The 20,089-nt window shown below is 38.3% G+C and overlaps 1 protein-coding gene across 5 annotated transcripts in view; it reads right to left on the minus strand.

Annotated features, from left to right (window-relative positions):
• The window catches only part of LOC103351953 (uncharacterized), a 97,951-nt gene that overhangs the window by 56,354 nt on the left and 21,508 nt on the right, over positions 1-20,089 (minus strand). For all 5 annotated transcript variants that reach the window (XR_016227816.1, XM_089323977.1, XM_089323976.1 and 2 more), the window contains exons 3-4: positions 14,687-14,878; positions 12,236-12,335 (exon numbers count right to left, since the gene is read on the minus strand). Coding sequence is in view for 4 of the 5 variants with exons in the window: in XM_017350023.4 (XP_017205512.1) it covers positions 12,236-12,335; positions 14,687-14,878 (292 nt within the window). In the remaining variant the exon portion in view is untranslated. The remainder of the gene's footprint in view (positions 1-12,235; positions 12,336-14,686; positions 14,879-20,089) is intronic.

The following is a 20,089-nucleotide window of genomic DNA, read 5'->3' on the forward strand; positions in this document are numbered from 1 at the left end:
AATCTACCTAAATTGAACCAGGAAGACATCAAAAACCTAAACAGACCCATAACTGAGACAGAAATTGAAACAGTAATAAAGGCCCCCCCAACAAAGAAAAGCCCAGGACCAGATGCTGAATTCAACCAGACATTTAAAGAAGAACTAACTCCAATTCTTCTCAAACTATTCAGAACAATCGAAAAAGATGGAATCCTCCCAAATTCTTTCTATGAAGCCAGCATCACCTTAATGCTTAAGCCGGAAAAAGATGCAGCATTGAAAGAGAATTACAGACCAATTTCCCTTGTGAACATAGACGCAAAAATCCTCAATAAAATTCTGGCCAATAGAATGCAACAACACATCAGAAAGATCATCCACCCAGACCAAGTGGGTATCCCGGTATGCAGAGATGGTTCAACGTTCACAAATCAATCAATGTGATACACCACATTAACAAACTGCAGAAGAAAAACCATATGATTATCTCAATAGATGAAAGAAAGCATTTGATAAAATACAACACGCTTTCATGTTGAAAACTCCAAGCAAATTGGGTATAGGAGGAATATTCCTCAATACAATCAAAGCAATGTATGAAAAAACCATGGCCAGCAACCTATTGAATGGAAAAAGATGGAAGCATTTCCACTGAGAACCTGTAACAGACAGGGATGCCCACTCTCACCACTGCTATTCAATATACTACTGGAAGTTTTAGTAGAGCCATTAGTTAATAAAAAGAAATCAAAAGGATACAAATAGGGAAGAAATGAAAGGGATACAAATTGGGAAGGAAGAAGTCACACTATCCCTCTTTGCAGATGATTTTTCTTTATTTAGGGGATCCGAAGAACTCTACTAAGAGATTACTGGAACTCATAGAAGAGTTTGGCAAAGTAACAGGATATAAAATCAATGCACAAAAATCAACAGCCTTTGTATACACAAGCAATGCCATGATGAGAAAGAACTTCTAAGATCAATCCCATTCACAATAGCTACAAGAACAATCAAATACCTTGGAATAAACATAAACAAGGACTTCAAAGAACTCTACGACGAGAATTACAAAATTTTAAAGAAAGAAATAGAAGAGGATACAAAAATATGAAAAAAATCTTCCATGCTCATGGAATGGAAGAATCAATATCATCAAAATGTCCATTCTCCCAAAAGCAATGTATAGATTCAATGCGATACCAATCAAAATACCAAAGACATTCTTCTCAGATCTGGAAAAAATGATGCTGAAATTCATATGGAGGCACAGGAGACCTCGAATAGCTAAAGCAATCTTGTACAACAAAAACAAAGCCGGAGGCATCACAATACCAGATTTCAGGACATACTACAGGGCAGTTGTAATCAAAACAGCATGGTACTGGTACAGAAACAGATGCATAGACCAATGAAACAGAATAGAAACACCAGAAATCAATCCAAACATCTACAACCAACTTATATTTGATTAAGGATCTAAAACCAACTCTTGCAGTAAGGACAGTCTGTTCAACAAACGGTGCTATGAAAACTGGATCTCCACATGCAGAAGCATAAAGCAAGACCCCTACCTTATGCCTTACACAAAAATCCACTCAACATGGATTAAAGATCTAAATCTATGACCCGACACCATCAAATTATTAGAAAACATTGGAGAAACCCTGCAAGATATAGGCACAGGCAAAGACTGCCTGGAAAAGGCCCCGGAGGCACAGGCAGTCAAAGCCAAAATTAACAATTGGGATTACATCAAATTGAGAAGTTTCTGTATGGCAAAAGAAATAGTCAGGAAAGTAGAGAGGCAACCGACAGAAGGGGAAAAAATATTTGCAAACTATGCAACAGATAAAGGATTAATAACCAGAATCTACAAAGAGATCAAGAAACTCCACAAAAACAAAACAAACAACCCACTTAAGAGATGGGCCAAGGACCTCAATAGACATTTTTCAAAAGAGGAAATCCAAATGGCCAACAGGCACATGAAAAAAGGTTCAGGATCACTAGCAATCAGGGAAATGCAAATCAAAACCACAATGAGGTTTCACCTCACCCTGCTTAGAATGGCTCACATACAGAAATCTACCAGCAACAGATGCTAGCAAGGATGTGGGGAAAAAGGGACATAACCCACTGTTGGTGGGAATGCAAACTGGTTAAGCCATTGTGGAAGTCAGTCTGGAGATTCCTCAGAAACCTGAATATAACCCTACCATACAACCCAGCCATCCCACTCCTTGGAATTACCCAAAGGAAATTAAATTGGCAAATAAAAGTGCTGTCTGCACCTTAATGTTTCTTGCAGCTCAATTCACAATAGCTAAGACCTGGAATCAACCTAAATACCCATCAACAAGCCGGCGCCCTGGCTAAATAGGCTAATCCTCCACCTTGCGGGCCGGCACACTGGATTATAGTCCCGGTCAGGGCGCTGGATTCTGTCCTGGTTGCCCCTCTTCCAGGCCAGCTCTCTGCTATGGCCCGGGAGTGCAGTGGAGGATGGCCCAAGTGCTTGGGCCCTGCACCCCATGGGAGACCAGGAGAAGCACCTGGCTCCTGCCTTCGGATCAGCACGGTGCGCCGGCTGCAGCGTGCCGGCCGTGGCGGCCATTGGAGGGTGAACCAACAGCAAAGGAAGACCTTTCTCTCTGTCTCTCTCTCTCACTGTCCACTCTGTCTGTCAAAAAAAAAAAATACCCATCAACAGTAGACTGGATAAAGAAATCATGGGACATGTACTCTATAGAATACTGTACAGCAGTGAAAAAGAATGAAATCCAGTCATTTGCAACAAGATGGAGGAATCTGGAAAACATCATGCTGAGTGAAATAAGCCAGTCCAAAACAGACAAATATCATATATTCTTCCTGATCGGTGACAACTAACTGAGCACCAAAAAGGAAACCTGTTGAAGTGAAATGGCCACTATGAGAAACAGTGACTTGATCAGCCCTTGTCCTGACTGTTGATGTACAACTTAATACTTTATCCCTTTTAGTATTTTTTTTGTTCTACTAAATACTATTGGTTGAATTCTGTTATTAACACACAATTATTCTTAGGTGTTGAAATTTAACTGAAAAGTGATCTCTGTTAAATATAAGAGTGGGAATGAGAGAGGGAGGAGATGTACAGTTCGGCACATGCTCAAACTGACTTGCCCCAAACTACAGAGTTAGAAACGTGCCAGAGGATTCCAATTCAATCCCATCAAGGTGGCATCTTCCAATGCCATCTCACTAGTCCAAGTGATCAGTTTCAGTTCATAATTGATCATAATGATAGGTCTAAGAGTCAAAGGGATAACATAAACAAGACTAGTGTCTGCTAATACTAACTCATAGAATTAAAAAGGAGAGAATGATCCAACATGGGAAACGGGATACACAGCAGATTCATAGAATGGCAGATGTCCTAAACAGCACTCTGGCCTTAGAATCAGCACTTAAGGCATTCGGATCTGGCTGAAGAGCCCATGAGAGTATTTTAGGCATGGGAAGCCAAGACACTCTGGCAACAAAAAAGAGGACCTATATGAAAGATCTCTGCAAGTGAGATCGCAGTGGAAAGAATGGGCCATCAAAGAAGGAGGTACCTTTCTCTGAAGGGAGGAGAGAACTTCCACTTTGACTATGACCTCATCTAAATAAGATCGGAGTTGGCAAACTCAAAAGCCTTCCATAGCCTTTGCAATTCATGACAAGAACCTAGGGACATTACTGACGCCATAAACAAGGGTGTCAATTTGTTATGTCAACATCAGGAGTCACTGTGCACTTACTCCTCATGTAGGATCTCTGTCCTTAATGTGTTGTTCAATGTGAATTAATGCTATCACTAATACTCAAGCAGTATTTTACACTTTAAGTTTCTGTGTGGGTGCAAACTGTTGAAATCTTTACTTAGTATATACTAAATTGATCTTCTGTATATAAAGATAATTTAAAATGAATCTTGATGGGAATGGAATGGGAGAGGGAGTGGGAGATTTGAGGGTTGTGGGTGGGAGGGAAGTTATGGGGGGAAGCCATTGTAATTCATAAGCTGTACTTTGGAAATTTATATTTATTAAATAAAAGTTTAAAAAAAGATCACAGGAAGTTCAAAGTAAAAAAAAAAAAAAAACCAGATCCCTGGCAGTCAAAACTATGATATACAGAAATCAAAAGGAATTCAGTTCCTCTTGTTTACCAGGAGTTGGGACAAATCTGTGCCTGGTTTCTCTGATCTCCATCTGTTCCTTACATGGGGGAACAGCTGATCCCAGAGTTATGTGTGCTCTTTGTAGAACGCAAATCTCTTTCTTCCGCAAGCCCAACGTTCACATACTCACCACCATTTTCTGCCTTGTAATTATCAGGACTATCTCACAGACTTTATCTCTGTTTATTTCATTCTGTTCCTAAAGAAGTCCAGAAATTCCAAGTCTTGACTGCTTCTGACAAATTCCATACATCCCTCTTTTTATTACGTTTCCCACCCTTTCCTACTGAAAGTCTCCCACAGTGCTTACCAAAAATTAGTCAACTAGCAAAGTTATTCGGATCTGACTAAAAATCCCATGATAGCATTTTAGACATGGAAAGCCAAGGCACTCTGGCAAAAAATGACCGAATTGAAATATCTCTGTGAGTGAGATGCCAGCAGAAAGAAGGGGCCATCAAAGAAGGAGGTACCTGAAGGGAGGAGAGAACTTCCACTTTGACTATGGCCTTGTCTAAATATGATCAGAGTTGGTGAACTCAAGAGGTTTCCATAGCCTTGGCAGCTCATGACAAGCGCCTCGGGTGTCAATTGTTTAATCAACCACAGGAGTCACTGTGCACTTACTCCCCATGTAGGACCTCTGTCCTTAATCTGTTGTACATTGTGAATTAATGCTATAACTAGTACTCAAACAGTACTTTATACTTTGTGTTTCTGTGTGGGTGCAAATTGTTAAAATCTTTACTTAATATATACTAAATTGATCTTCTGTATATAAAGATAACTGAAAATGAATCTTGATGTGAATGGGATGGGAGAGGGAGTGGGAGATGGGATGGTTTAGGTGGGAAGGAGGATATGGGGGAAAAAAAGCCACTATAATCCAAAAGTTGTACTTTGGAAATTTATATTTATTAAATAAAAGTTTAAAAAAAGAAGCATAGCCAAACAAAAGGGATTATATCAAACTAAGACGCTTCTGCACAACAAAGGAAGCCATCAGTAGATTGAAATGACAACCAAAATAATAAGTGAAAATATTTGAAAACTACTCATCAAAGTAGTAATAACTACAATATTTAAGAAACTAAAAAAAACCTCAACAACAAAAAACAACCAATCCAGATAAGAAATGGGCAAAGAATTTAAGTAGATATTTCTCCAAACGAAGACATTCAAATTGTCAACAAATACGTGAAAATACGTTCAAAATCACTAGCCATCTGGGAAATGCAAATCTAAACAACAAGATATCACCTCACCTCTATTAGAATGCTGTTATCAAAAAGTCAAAAAACAGATTCCAGCCCAGGGGTAGAAAAAAAAAAAAAAAAAAAGGAAACACTTAGACAATGTTGGTGGGAATGTAAATTAGTATAGCTATTATGGAGAACAGTATGGAAATCCTCAAAAAAAACTAAAAACAGATCTACCTTATCAGCCAGCTATTCCACCTCTGGGTATATACTGAAAAAAATGCAATCAGTGTATGAAAGAAATACCCACATTCCCATGTTCATTGCAGCACTATTCAAAATAGCCAAGATGTGGAGTCAACTAGGTATCTATCAATGAATCAATGGATGTGGTATATTATTCGGTCATAAAATATTCTGACATTTTCAGCAAAATGGATAGACTAGATATCATTATGCTGAATGAAATAAGTCAGACACATAAAAACAAATAATACTTATTTTCTCTCAAATACGGAAGCTTTAAGAAGTTGATCTGATAGAGAAGGCATTGTAATGCAGTGGGTCAAACCACCATCTACAACGTCAGCATTCCATATAGTGCCAGTTCAAGTCCCAGATCCTCTGCTTTCTACCCAGGTCCCTGTTAATGCACCTGGGAAGGTAGTGGAGGATGGCCCCAGTGCTTGGGCCCCTGCAACCCATATGAGAAACTTGGATGGAGTTCCTGGCTCCTGACTTCGGCTTGGTCCAGTCCTGGCTATTGTGGGTGTTTGGAGAGTGAATCAGTGGATGGAAGATCTTTGTCTGTCTGTCTACGTGTAAGTGGCTTTCAAGTAAATAAATTATAGAAAAAAAAAAACAAGAAAAATTTTATCTGAATTTAGACTAGTGATTAGTGGATGGGGATGTGAAGAGGGAGAAAGAGGGAGGTTAGATAACGGGTATGAAAACACAGTGAGTTAAAAGTAACGTGGGTCAGTTGTAGTGCTTCAAAACACAATGGGGTAACTACTTCACATTAATATTTTATATACTGTATGAGGAACTACAAGAAAGGAGCATGTAGGCTCTAAACATAAAGAAATGATAAGGAAAGAGAACAGCTAATTTTTATGCCATATATGTGTTGAAATAGTTCACTGTGCTTTACACCAGTGCATAAAAATGCTTTCAATCATCTTTTAAAGAAACTAAACTAATATTTTCCAGATCTCACTATTGTTCTAAAGAAGGCAGAGATAGGATCTAGTGTTGTGGTACAGTGTGTTAGTGACACCTGAGTGCCTGTTCAAGTCCCAGCTGCTCCACTTCCCATCCAGCTTCCTGCTAATGTGTCTTGGAAAGCAGTGGAGATTACCCAAGTGTTTGGGCCCCTACATCTGCGTGGGAGGCCCAGATGGAGTTCCTGGCTCCTGCCTTGAGCCTGGCTCAGACCTAGCTGTTGAGGCCATTTGGAGAGCGAGCCAGCAGATGGAAAATCTCTCTCCCCCTCTCTCTGTAACTATGCCTTTCAAATAAATAATAAATCTTATTTAAAGAAAAGATGGAAAAGATAAAATGTTGTAGAATAATATTGCATTTTCAGTTACAAAACTTGCCTTAGTCTTGATAGAAAATTTAATCGCTTTTTAAAAGCAAAACATTTATTGGATTGTCGAGCATTCATAGTAAAATATTAATTCTATTTTATCAATTTCTGCAAACTTCACATATCTAGTTGTCTTTATTTAAAAATATTTATTTTTTATTTGAGAGGCAGAGTTACAGAGAGAGAGGGAGAGACAGGGGGAGAGACACAGAGAGAGATCTTCCATCCACCGGTTCATTCCCCAAATGGCTGCAACAGCCAGGGCTAGGCCAGGCAGAAGCCAGGATCCAGGAGCTTCATCCGGGGCTCCCACGTGGGTGCAGGGGCACAAGCACTTGGGCTATCTGTCGCTGCTTTTCCCAGGCCATTAGCAGTGAGCTGGATCAGAAGTGGAGCAGGTGGGATATGAACTGGTGCCATTATAGATGGCAGTGTGTCAGATGGCAGCTTTACCTGGTATGACACAATGCCGGCCCTTCTGTGTTATCTTTTTTTTTAAAAAGACTTATTTACTTATTTGAAAGGCAGAGTTACAGAGAGAGAGAAAAATCTTGTATCTGCTAATTCACTCTCCAAATGGTTGCAAGAGCCAGGGCTGGGCCAATCTGAAGCCAGGAGCCTGGAACTCTATCCAGGTTTCCTACATGGGTGGCAGGGGCCTAAGCACTTCAGCCATCCTCCACTGCGCTCCCAGGTACATTAACAAGGAGCTAGATTGAAAGTGGAACAAAAATGTCCTACATGAAGGATCTCTGTGAGTGAGACCCCAGTGGAAAGAAGGAGCCATCAAAGAAGGATATACTTTTCTCTGAAGGGAGGAGAGAACTTCCACTTTGCTTATGGCCCTGTCTAAATAGTGATGGAGTTTGTGGACTCAAAAGGCTTCCATAGCCTTGGCAGCTCATGGCAAGAACCTGATCTCTGATGTCATAGATAAGAGTGTTAATTGTTAAACCAACAACAGGAGGCACTGTGCACTTACTCCCCATGTAGGACCTCTGTCCTTAATGAGTTGTACTATGAGAATTAACTGTAAAATTTGTTTTCAAACAGTACTTTATACTGTGTGTGTGTGTGTGTGTGTGTGTATGGGTGGGTGGGTGCAAACTGTCAAAATCGTTACTTAATATAGAGTTGATCTTCTGTATATAAAATTAATTAAAAATGAATCTTAATGAAGAATGGGATGGGAGAGGGAGTAGGAGATGGGACAAGAGTGGTGATGGGAGGTCAGGTATAGGGGCAAGAACCACTATATTCTTAAAGCCGTAGCTATGAACACTGTATTCATTAAATAAAAACTTCTTAAAAAAAGAAAAAAAAAAGAAAGTGGAACATCCAAGATTTGAACCAGCACCCATATGGGTGGTTTAACCCACAGAACCACAATGTCAGCCCCTATCTGACTGTCATAAAAATGCATTTCATGAGTTAAAATGACATGGCAGGACTTCAATTATGTAACTATTCCTAAATATGTGACTAATCATTTATAGGGTAGATCTGATGTATGTATAAAATGACATTGCATATTGAAAATACTGCAGTGGGTGACAGCATTGTGGCACATAATTAAACCTCTGCCTGTGATGCCAGCATCCCATATGAGTGCCAGTTCGAATCCCAGTTGCTCCACTTCTGATCCAACACCCTGCTATTGTGCCTGAGAAAGCAGCTGAAGATGGCCCAAGTGCATGGTCCCCATCAGTGGAATTCCAGGCTCCAGGCTCCTGGCTTCAGCCTCTTGCAGGGACTTGGGGAGTGAACCAATAGATTGAAGATCTCTCTCTCTTTTTCTCTCTATCTCTCTCTTCTTTTTTTCTCTCTGTAACTCTGTCTTTCAAAAAAAACAATAAATCTTTTAAAAATTCAGAAAATGTCACTGTGGTTTGGAGAGTCTCACATTTTGCACAGTGCTATTTGTGGTGGGGTGCTTAATAATATTTAATGATTTGAAGATGATATTAACAATGTGTAATGAGAAATTAGCTAAGTTGTGATAGCATTTTCAGATATATAGACTACTTCAATTAATTAGATATTATTTTCTTTTTTTATAAATTATTTTTTTGACAGGCAGAGTGGACAGTGAGAGAGAGAGACAGAGAGAAAGGTCTTCCTTTGCCGTTGGTTCACCCTCCAATGGCCGCCGCGGCCGGCGCACCACGCTGATCCGATGGCAGGAGCCAGGTACTTATCCTGGTCTCCCATGCGGGTGCAGGGCCCAAGGACTTGGGCCATCCTCCACTGCACTCCCTGGCCACAGCAGAGAGCTGGCCTGGAAGAGGGGCAACTGGGACAGAATCCGGCGCCCCGACCGGGACTAGAATCTGGTGTGCCAGCACCGCAAGGCGGAGGATTAGCCTAGTGAGCCGCGGCACCGGCCCAGATATTATTTTCAATCATTATCTAAGAAGAATGATTTCCTGGATTTAGTAAATGGATAATTTAAAACATGGTTCATCATCCTTTCCTATTTTCAATTTACTCTATTTGAAATTATAATAAAGCCTGTAATTTGGTAAGCTTTGAATTATCACTGACAAATATAGAAAATGTGATTGTTAATCAAAATATTCTTTGTGGGACTGGTGTTGTGGCAAAGCAGGTCAAGCCACCACTTGTAATGTCTGCTTACCATATGGGAGTGCCAGTTCAATTCCTTGCTGCTCTGCTTCCAATCTAGCTCACTGTTAACATACATGGGAAGGCAGTATAAGTTGGCCCAAGTACTTGGACCCCTGCCACCCACATGGAAGACCCCGATGGAGTTCCAGGCTCCTGGCTTTGACCTGGCCCATACCCAGCAATTGCAGGCATTTGGGAAGTGAACCAAGACACGAATGATCTCTGTTTCTCTGTCACTTCCTCTCTATCACCCTGCTTTTCAAATAAATAAATTGTAAAAAAAAATTCTTCCTGATTTTCATTGAGCATATTTACATATATATTGTTCCTATTATATGAGTTAATCTTTTTTATTCTCTTGAATTCATACCATTATTTATGTCTATGCATTTCAAAATATGCCCATTACCTGGGTCTCTAACAAATGTAAGTTTGTCCACCCTGATTTAGCTGATGTGTATTTTCAACAAGTGTAGGTAATTTAAACATGTTACATCCTGTGGAAGTGGCTCACCCATGTAAGCTTGGCTGTAAAGGCAGATAAATTGTTGTAAAGTATTTATGAACAGAACAACAACCAAAAATAACCAACAAAGGCAATGGTGAATTCTTCTCACTGGTCTAAACTATGCAGCCAATTTCCTGCCAAAGATTCATGGAATATATTGGGGTTTCTAATTGTTCAACCTTGAAAGCTGTAAGCTACTTTTTTCTAAATGTAATAGTGGGGTATAAGTGAGGTGAAGAAGAAGTAATAAATATGTAGTTTTATCTCCACCCACTCAAATGCAATCATTAAGTCAATTAGAAAAGATTATTGTTGACAATTCAAGAATAAACTCAAGATCTTCTTATTACTTCCTGGTTCTGTAGATGTGTGAACTAACTGAATAAAATATACTGATGAATATGCATGAAAAGTCTTATTTAATTTGGTGGAAACTTGATCTGAACTTTAGCTTACAAGAAGTCATTACTTGTCAAAGTCAACATTTTAAATGTACATTCAGAACACAGTGCATGTCCACACCTTCCTAAACAATTTAACTCTAATTGAAAAGTTTCCTAGTTCTCTATTATCCTGTTAACCTTCAATCCACTTTGCCTTTTTTATTCCCCAGACTTTGGGAAATAATCTGAAAGAGAAGAGTACAGATTATGAGAAACATAGAAGTTTTCTTGTGACTTCTCCAGTCAAGGAAAGTTTAGGAAATGTAAAAAGTGTGGAAAAAAAAGTTTCCACATAAGAAGTATTCAGATAGATACAACGAGGAATACAGCAGGCACTTAAGACATAGAAAGGCTAAGATGGAGAGGGAGTAACATTGATTGAACATAGCCTAAATGATAGGCATTGTATTTGGCTTTCCTCATTAATTTTATCCACAATTAGAGCTTTAATAGAATTAGGTTAAAAAAGATAATGAGATAAGAAGTTCAACTCGGAGGTTTGAAAAATAGGTTGGGGGGAGGAGGGCAGAAGCAATCAGGTGAGCAAAAATAAGTGAATACTTAGAAAAGGAAAGGTGACTCCTTGCTTGATTCTCTAATTTTTAGAATTTATATACAAGATGATTGGTCACTTCAAAGGAAAAAAGGCAAACAAAGCCATTTGGCAGTCTTAGAATTCATCCTTTTAAAGACACCAATAATACTCATAGTAGGACATTCACCCAGAGTACTTTGACTTTCTTTTTCAAAATATGCCATATATTATAAAAAAAATCCTTAATACTGTAATTTAAGTCTAAAATTTAATTGTTTTGACTTCAAGTAGAAAGTTTCTGATCACTGTCCTTTATTCATCAATCCTTTATCTTAATCTTTTTCAGTGTTTAACTGCCTTAATGTTATTAAGATGCTTCCATATCAGAAACATGTGGAATTATGTGAGGTTGGAGTTCTTTAATCTCAATGTAGGTCTTACTTCCTTAAAATAGAAATACCAAAATTAGGCATACTCTAGAATCGAATAAATCATAACAAAAGATGCTTTTGTGATATCTTATTTGTGATTTGTTTCATTTAAAGCAATAAAATCATTGCTACTGCTTCTGATACTTTTGGTCTAATATGACACCTAGATTCCTTTTGTTTACTAGTCACGGCTGCTCCTAAAGTGCAGTGAATTCAACAAATCTCCACAAGTCTTTTGTTCAGAAGATTTGTGCTACTGTGAACAGATCAGATGGGATTTTCACAATATGTATGTGTATAAGTATACACACACACACACACACACACACACATAGTCACATGGCTCAACTCCTTGTCCTCTTAGCCATTTTCTCACCCTCTTTCAGGGATTTCCTTTCCCCTTTGATATATGGTATTTGTTTTAACTTGATTTTGCCTGGAATCAAATGCTGGGGAGGAGAGTTAGAGAGCACTCCTGCTGTAATTGCCCGGGTGTTATTGCCCCAGCTCTGGCCTGTTCTTTACTGATATATAACCTGTCATTAACCATACTATAGTTGTGCAATTTGATCTTTTGATAACACTTCATTTTATTGTTTCTGACTACTTCCTTAATCTCTCAAGGCTGTTTTTGTTTCTCCAAGGCATTTTTCTCTTTGATATCTTCAGTAAACTTAGTTTATTTGACAAATGAGTTTTAGTGTTTACCTGGGCTCGATCAAGTTGAGGAGGACTCAGTTCAGTATCAAAAGCATATGCAGAATTATGCTGAGGTCGAAGTCTGAAGGAACTCGGCTGTTCTCTAGCACTTTAAAGACACACACACACACATAAGCATACAAATACAGTTAGAATAGAACATTTGCTTAATTGGTTATAAATCACATTTTGATAAACTCTTTTTTGAACAATACAGAGTGTTCTCATTTTATGACTGTACCCAGAGAAAAGCAATAATATGGTTACTATGTTGAATGATTTCCAAGTTCAAGATACTTTACTTAAAATTATCTGACTTTATTCAACATTTTATTATAAAAACATTCAAGCATGTACCAAAATTGAAAGAACTTTACAGTGAATGCCCATGTCTCTACTACCACAATTCTACTATTAACACTTTTATATACTTGCTTTAATTAATTCATCTTTTTGGATACAATTGAAATTGGTGACATAGTATAGTTTACCAACAAAATTACATTATCTTATTTGAATATTTAGAAAATCTTGTAGGTAAGTGTGAGTATTTTAAACTCCATTTTGTAGATGAGAACACTGAGGCTGAAATATTTTAAGTAAATCCCCTGAAGTTACATAGTAAGTGATTTAAGGAGCCAGATATTTGAGTCCCACTCCATGGCTCATAAGTTTTTACTATACTAAGCAATCTTCAAATTCCCAGAGCATATTCAGTGTCCCTTTATCATACACAATTCAGAGAATGGCAGAAAGTTGAAAAGAGCTCAAACTAAACCAGATTTTAACTGGAAGAAAATAAGACACTTCACTCCTTTTCAGAAAGCCTAAAAATCGTGGTTAGAAACATTGCACTACTACTGTCCTGATTTATAATCATATTTTCTGCTTACCTTTGATTCTCAATGCAATATTCTACTAATTAATTCATTTTAATCCCACACAATGAGAGAATGGGCTATGTATTACTCCCTCTCTATTTATAAAGGAGAAAACAGGGGCTAAGTGATACACTAGCAAAAAAAAATTGTAATATAAATCTAAAGTCCTAGAAAACTTTGGAGTAGGAAAGCTAGGGAGAATATTTGAAAAGTGACTTGTTTATAGGTATAATTTCCAATCATAATGATTTTTTTAACATCTCTATGGTTTTTGAATCTGTGTCAAGTGGTGATATGAAATTCTCCACATTAATTTCAATTTATAAAAATAAGGTTGATCAACTCTTTATACACATACACATATATATCACATGGTATTCTAAAGAACACAGAATGACAGCACAAAAATGGATTCAAATTTTTAAATGACAAAACTATTGGAGACTTTATATCACTCCTTCCAGAAACAACTATACAAAGCTGTTCAATTTGTTGATTTTATTAAAATTTGTAGATCTGCTATTCAGAATATGAGGTTCACAGTACCAGCTACCACTATTTTCAAGTAATATTTTTCAACTATACTCATAATGCATAAAGAGTAACAGTATCATAGATACTAATTCAATTAACTGATATAAAACTGATGTTGTTTTACTCTACTGGTATTTATCCCTTATAACTCTATCATTCAGGGGCAGTACAAAATATAAACTGTATAGTTAGTTTGCTTTTAAACGAAGAAATAAAAGAAATACAATAGAGATTTACAACTTTCAAAATACTGTTTTATCTCATTAGATTCTATTAGCATAAGATGAGAGTTAAGAGTTTAGAGTTTAGGTCTGATATCTAGACTGCCTGGATAGAGATTTAGCCCTATATTTAATCTCTTCGTGCTTCAATAATCTTATCAATATCTTACAGGGTTATTGTAAGGATTAAATGAGCTGATAGATATGAAACATCTATAATTCAACCTGACACACTTAATAAAACCCCAATAAATGATTGCTGCTTTCAGAATCATTCTTCTCATCTCTGTGAAGTGGGTACTGCTTATTATAACCATCTCTATTATGTATATAAGGAAATTATAGCACAGTGAAGTAAAGAAACTCTCAAAACAAAGTCACATTGCAGTCAAGTCTATTGGATTCCACTTTCCATTTCCCCAACATAGTTGCTGGGATTATATTAGAGGGTAAGTAAATGGCACTGGCAGAGTAGCACCCCACCTTCTCCCCACACACTATTAGGACAGTACGTGTGGTACACACAAATATTTCCTTGATCAGAAGGAAAGCACTGAAGCAGGACAATTATTGTCTGAAATATACTTAGCTTTTTATCTGGGAAAGGGGCTTTCCAGTTTTCAGTCTATCCAAATCCTGAGCAAAATATGGCTGGTTTGGCAGTGTTACCTTGACTTTTCAAATTTAATTACAATTTAGTGATGAATATGAAAGAGAACATACTAGCTAAATGCAAGATAAATTAGATTCATTATTTCTTGATTTGCTTGCTGATCTCACAAGAGATTTCCACCATTCTCAGTGGTATTTAGAAATTTTCTTACCGATGATCATCTATATTCTTCTTTGACTTCTTTTTACAGTAGTAGACAGTCTGAATTGTTACACCAACTATTAAAGCCAGCCCTATTCCAGGCAATACTGCCACTAAAATCAGATCCAGAGTATTCCAGAGTTGATCACATTTGGCCCCCATATACCAATAGTTTCCCAACTGACCTCTGAAATTTGGACATCTGCAGAAAGATAATAGAAAAAGAAATAAGTTCACAAATTAGGAAAACACAAATTGTCTCCCCTAAATGAATCAAACATATCATCGTACTCAACCATGAGGTTTCTCTTCAAGGCCTTCAAGAGATTTACACTGTCCCATTTTCCAATTGAGCCAAAACTTTAAAACCTACTAGTTTGCACACATTGAGTCAGCATGCAGAAGGCTGTCAGGATTTCTCAACCATTAGCTAATGAAGATGTGGCACTTAGAAATGAAAAGAGGCTCACCCAGAATGACTGTCTCAAGATTGTCCTTAAAATATCTGCATTGTACCTGAAATTCATACCTATACTCACTTTGACCACCTTAGTTCTATTGGTGCTATGAAAAGTGTTCAAAGAAGCCTAGGCCACTAATTCTGTAACTGGAGGATGGGCGTTCCCTCCCACTTGCTCCTACAATAATGAACACAGGTTAACACACCCATCTTGCCACTCTACAGCAAATGCCAGAAGAAACATGAGAAGGTGAGAAGAGAGTACTTGCCAGCAAGATCTGCCTGCCCCCATCTTTTCCATGACTACAGATTTTCCTCCTTTATTTTATACAAATAGATGACTCATATATGGACTTCTAGTGTTTCTGTAGAGCCGTGAGACTCTGCCAAATAACATGAATGTGATTCTCTTGTGCATAGACTGAAAACCAGTATGGCATATGCCCACAGAGAACCGTCTGTGGATTTGTGGAGAGGGAGAATGACTTCTCCCAATCCCCAATGCGAGTGACTAATGGCGAGGTTTGTTCATGTAGTGTCTTTAGAGATTGCTTCATTGTCTCCTGCAGAATTGCTTTAAGATAATCCAGTTGAACAGTAAATGTCAGATTCTAAGTTAACTCTTCCTGGTTTATGTTGTTCCAATATAAAAAGAAACACAGTCAGGGCTGACGTGGAGGGATTGATTAGATGATTACTGTAATATTTATATCCCTGATGGACAAAGGTTCTCTAAGAAAATGCATCTACCAGCTTCAAAGAGATAGTAATCTGCTCAGTAGGACTGTCTTTTAATAAGTAAACACTGTCATTCATTTAGGGAGGCCAAAGCCTATTTTTCAAATATATATTATCCATTCTCACAAATTTCTTCTTGGAAAAAGACTTTTATAAGAATATATTTCTTGTTTAGTCTAGAAATTAATCAAAAAGGAAATGCCCATTATATAATAATGTTTAATTCATTCAAGAACATTTATTGAATACCCACTATATACCAAGTATTATTCCAGCCATTTGCGAAACACCAGTGTCTAAAACAAATATCCTTGTCCTCAAGTAGCTTACAACAAATGAGATACTGATAGACAACAAAAATAAACATAATGAGTAAATTATCTAAAATGCTTATTTTTAGAAATTTTTAAATTTAGTTTATTTATTTGAAAGGCAGAGAGACAGAGAGAAATAGACAGAGCTCTCATCCACTGGTTCATTTCTCAAATGCCAACAATAGCTGGGGTTGGGCCAAGCTGAAGACAGGAGCCAGCTACATGAGTAGCAGAGACCCAGCTATTTTTGCTGAAACCAAAGGAAAAAAAAAAAAAGAAGGAAGGAAGGAAGGTTATTGAGGTAGGGAGAAAGGGAGGGAAGGAAGTATGATTATCTTCATAGAATTGTGCCTATGAAATACATGTAATCTGTTCTCTTTACATCAATAGAAAAACATTTAAAAGGAGAAAATATGTTGTAGGGAACAAAGGTTGAAGCTGGGACAAAATTAGAAAGCTTTCAGGATCTAGGGAAGGGATGATGGTAGCTTGAACCAGAATGATAGCAGGAGAGTAGAAATGATAAGTGACTGATTTCTGTTTATCTTTTATAAGGCAGAATCCACAGGATTTTCTGATGAACACAAAGTGGGTATGCAAGAGAAAAAAGACCTAAAGATGACTTGAGGTTTTTTGGTGAAAGCAAATGGAACAATAGAGATGCAGTGAAGATTGTAGGTAGAACACATTTATAGTGACTGTGGTCAGAACTCAGGTGTTCGGCCAGCACTGTGGCGCAGCAGGTTAACGCCCTGGCCTGAAGTTCCAGCATCCCATATGGGCACCGGTTCTAGTCCCTGCTGCTCCTCTTCCGATCCAGCTCTCTGCTATGGCCTGGTATAGCAGTAAAAGATGGCCCAAGTCCTTGGGCCTGCACCCACGTGGGAGACCCGGAAGAAGCTCCTGGCTTCGGATCGGCGCAGCTCCAGCCGTTGTGGCCATCTAGGGAGTGACCAGCGATGGAAGACCTACCTCTCTCTGTCTCTACCTCTCTGTAACTCTGTCTTTCAAATAAATAAAATAAATCTTTTTAAAAAAGAACTCAGGTGTTCAGTTTTATACTTGGTGGCTTTGAAATGGGTATTAGATATCCTAGTGGGGATGGTGAGGAAGCATCCACATCTCTAAGTTTGTAGGCATGAATTTTCCCAGATTGAAAAATAATCAGGGATGACTATATTTCCATTCAAATATAACAATGGCAACAACAAAGCCAGGCAGTGAGGCTGTTATCTGTCTTAATTCTTTTTCTGACATATTATTTCAATCACCCATAATTTCATAAAATGCTTGGAGTCTGAATCAAAAGGGAAGTTTTCTGTTCATTTTCCTATCTATGATCAAAATTCAATATCATTAAGAAGTGACCAATGGGAATAGTCTGAAGATGTCACATCACCTATGCAGCATCCCAGCTGAGAACACATAACCAGGATCTCATCACAAGGAGGCAAAAGACAAACAAGAAAACAATCATCAAACAAAGGGGGAGAAGCATCATATTATTTCTATGAGCACCAAAAGATTAGAACTACTTGGAGATGCATTTACACAAAATACATGCAAGATATGTTTAAAAAACTACAAAACACTGATGATGAGAGAAGAAAATAAATATATGAACTTGAATTGTGTTCATAGCATTAGCAGCAGACAAAAATCAATGATATTTAAAGCCAGGAGATTGGATAAATCACCAAGGGAGGAGGTATGAAGAGGATGAAGGACTAAGCCCTGGGACACCCTAACTTGGTGAGAAGAGAAAAAAAACTAACAGAAGAAATTGAGAAGTACAAAGAGAGGCAAATGGAAAAAAAAAAAAAAACCTAGGAGAGAGGGAATGTTCTGAAAAAGTGAAAATTTGAGTAAAGAGTGGTCAGTTGTATTAAATACTCCCAATGAGATGAGTAAGAAAAAGAATCAACATAGGAGCTGGCGTCGTGGCACAGTAGGTTAATCCTCTGTCTGCAGTGCCGGCATCCCATTTGGAGGCCGGTTCTAGTTCTGGCTGCCCCCCTCTTCTGATCCAGCTCTCTGCTATGGTCTGCGAAAGCAGTAGAAGACAGCCCAAGTGCTTGGGCCCCTGCCCCTGCGTGGGAGAGAGGGGGGAAGTACCTGGCTCCTGGCTTCGGATAAGCTCAGTGAGTTAAGTTGCCCTCTGCAAGGCTGCCATCATATATAAGTACTGGTTCGAGTCCCAGTTGCTCCACTTCTGATCCAGTTCCCTACTAATGAGACCTAGAAGAAGCTCCTGGCTCCTGGCTTTGGTCTGACCCAACCCCAGCTGTTGTGGCTATTTGGAGAATGAACCAGCAGATGGAAGATTCTCTCTCTTCCTCCCTCCTTCCCTCCCTCCCTAATTTCACCTTTCAAATAAATAAATAAATCTTTAAAAAATTGTTATTGTCACCATGCTATACAATAGATCTTTAAGACTGATTTTTCTTATCCCTCCAATTGTAATTTTGTATAATTTGACCAACAACTCACCAAAGCAAATTCACATTTTTACTCTCACTGGCCAGTAGGTATGTGAGAAATGTGAACAATAATTGAAATTAGGTATATTAACTGTTCCAATTAAAAGTACATATTGAGTTTATATTCTTTTTCTTTTTCTTTCTTTTTTTTTTTTTTTGACAGGCAGAGTGGACAGTGAGAGAGACAGACAGAGAGAAAGGTCTTCCTTTGCCATTGGTTCACCCTCCAATGGCCGCCGCGGCCGGCTCACCGCGCTGATCTGATGGCAGGAGCCAGGTGCTTCGCCTGGTCTCCCATGCTGGTGCAGGGCCCAAGCACTTGGGCCATCCTCCACTGCACTCCCGGGCCACAGCAGAGAGCTGGCCTGGAAGAGGGGCAACCGGGACAGAATCCGGCACCCCGACCGGGACTAGAACCCGGTGTGCCTGCGCAGAGGATTAGCCTAGTGAGCCGCGGCGCCGGCTGAGTTTATATTCTTAATTTAGGCAATTTTATTAAGTTGTCTGTCTTTAAATATGCTAGTAGTTTCAATTTGGCTTTTTTTTTTCATTTTTTATTTGTACAGCAATGTGTGTGTGTGTGTGTGTGTGTGTATGAGAGAGAGAGAGAGAGAGAGAGAGAGAGAATGAAAATGAAAGAAATACCTGTATGTAGGCCTATGGTTGCTGGTGGTATGTATATCCTACAGCAATTTCAGCAATACTACTAAAATGTTTTAAGATCTTAAAAATAACAATTACTTCATTTAGTTTGATACATTCAATCCTGATTTTTCGCTTCTATCTCTGATTAGTAATGTTAAAATAAGTGACCCAAACTGTATGCCAAAATATACTTTGTAATAAAAATGATCCCTTGTCACCAGGTAGACATCCAAATAATATGACAAGCAAGGCACACCAGAACCATAACAATTATGCTCCACATTGAGGTCCACCAGTAAAATAAGTTGAAGAGGGTTGTCGGAATCAAACTGGTGAAGAAAAACTTCAAAATAGAGCTAATGTTAATATGTTGTGGCAATTAAACAACTGTAATGATATCAAAAAATGAGACAAAGAACTAAAATAAGGGTTAGGAAGACAGGTAAAGGTTAATTAGCTGTTGGCCAAAATGTTGATTGATGCCTCTAGAATTCCTCCAACTATAAGTCTAAAAATAGTATTGAAATTACCAAATGACTTACAGATGTTTCTTCATTGTTGTATTGCATTTACTTCTCACTTTTGGATGCAATTTTGCAACCTGGTTTCATCCCCACATAGACCTTATAACGTATTCTGAAGGTTACCACCAACACCACCTAAAAAGCTCAATCCAGTGATTTTTAAAATCACTTTTCTTCCTTTTCAATATTCTAGCATCTTGCACTGTTGAGCAACCACACCCAATGATCCATTCATTCAATAAACCCTTACAG

This window comes from Oryctolagus cuniculus, chromosome X (genome assembly GCF_051225735.1).
Source record: "Oryctolagus cuniculus isolate XC-2025 breed Fujian yellow rabbit chromosome X, ASM5122573v1, whole genome shotgun sequence".
Classification (NCBI taxonomy): Eukaryota; Metazoa; Chordata; class Mammalia; order Lagomorpha; family Leporidae; genus Oryctolagus; species Oryctolagus cuniculus.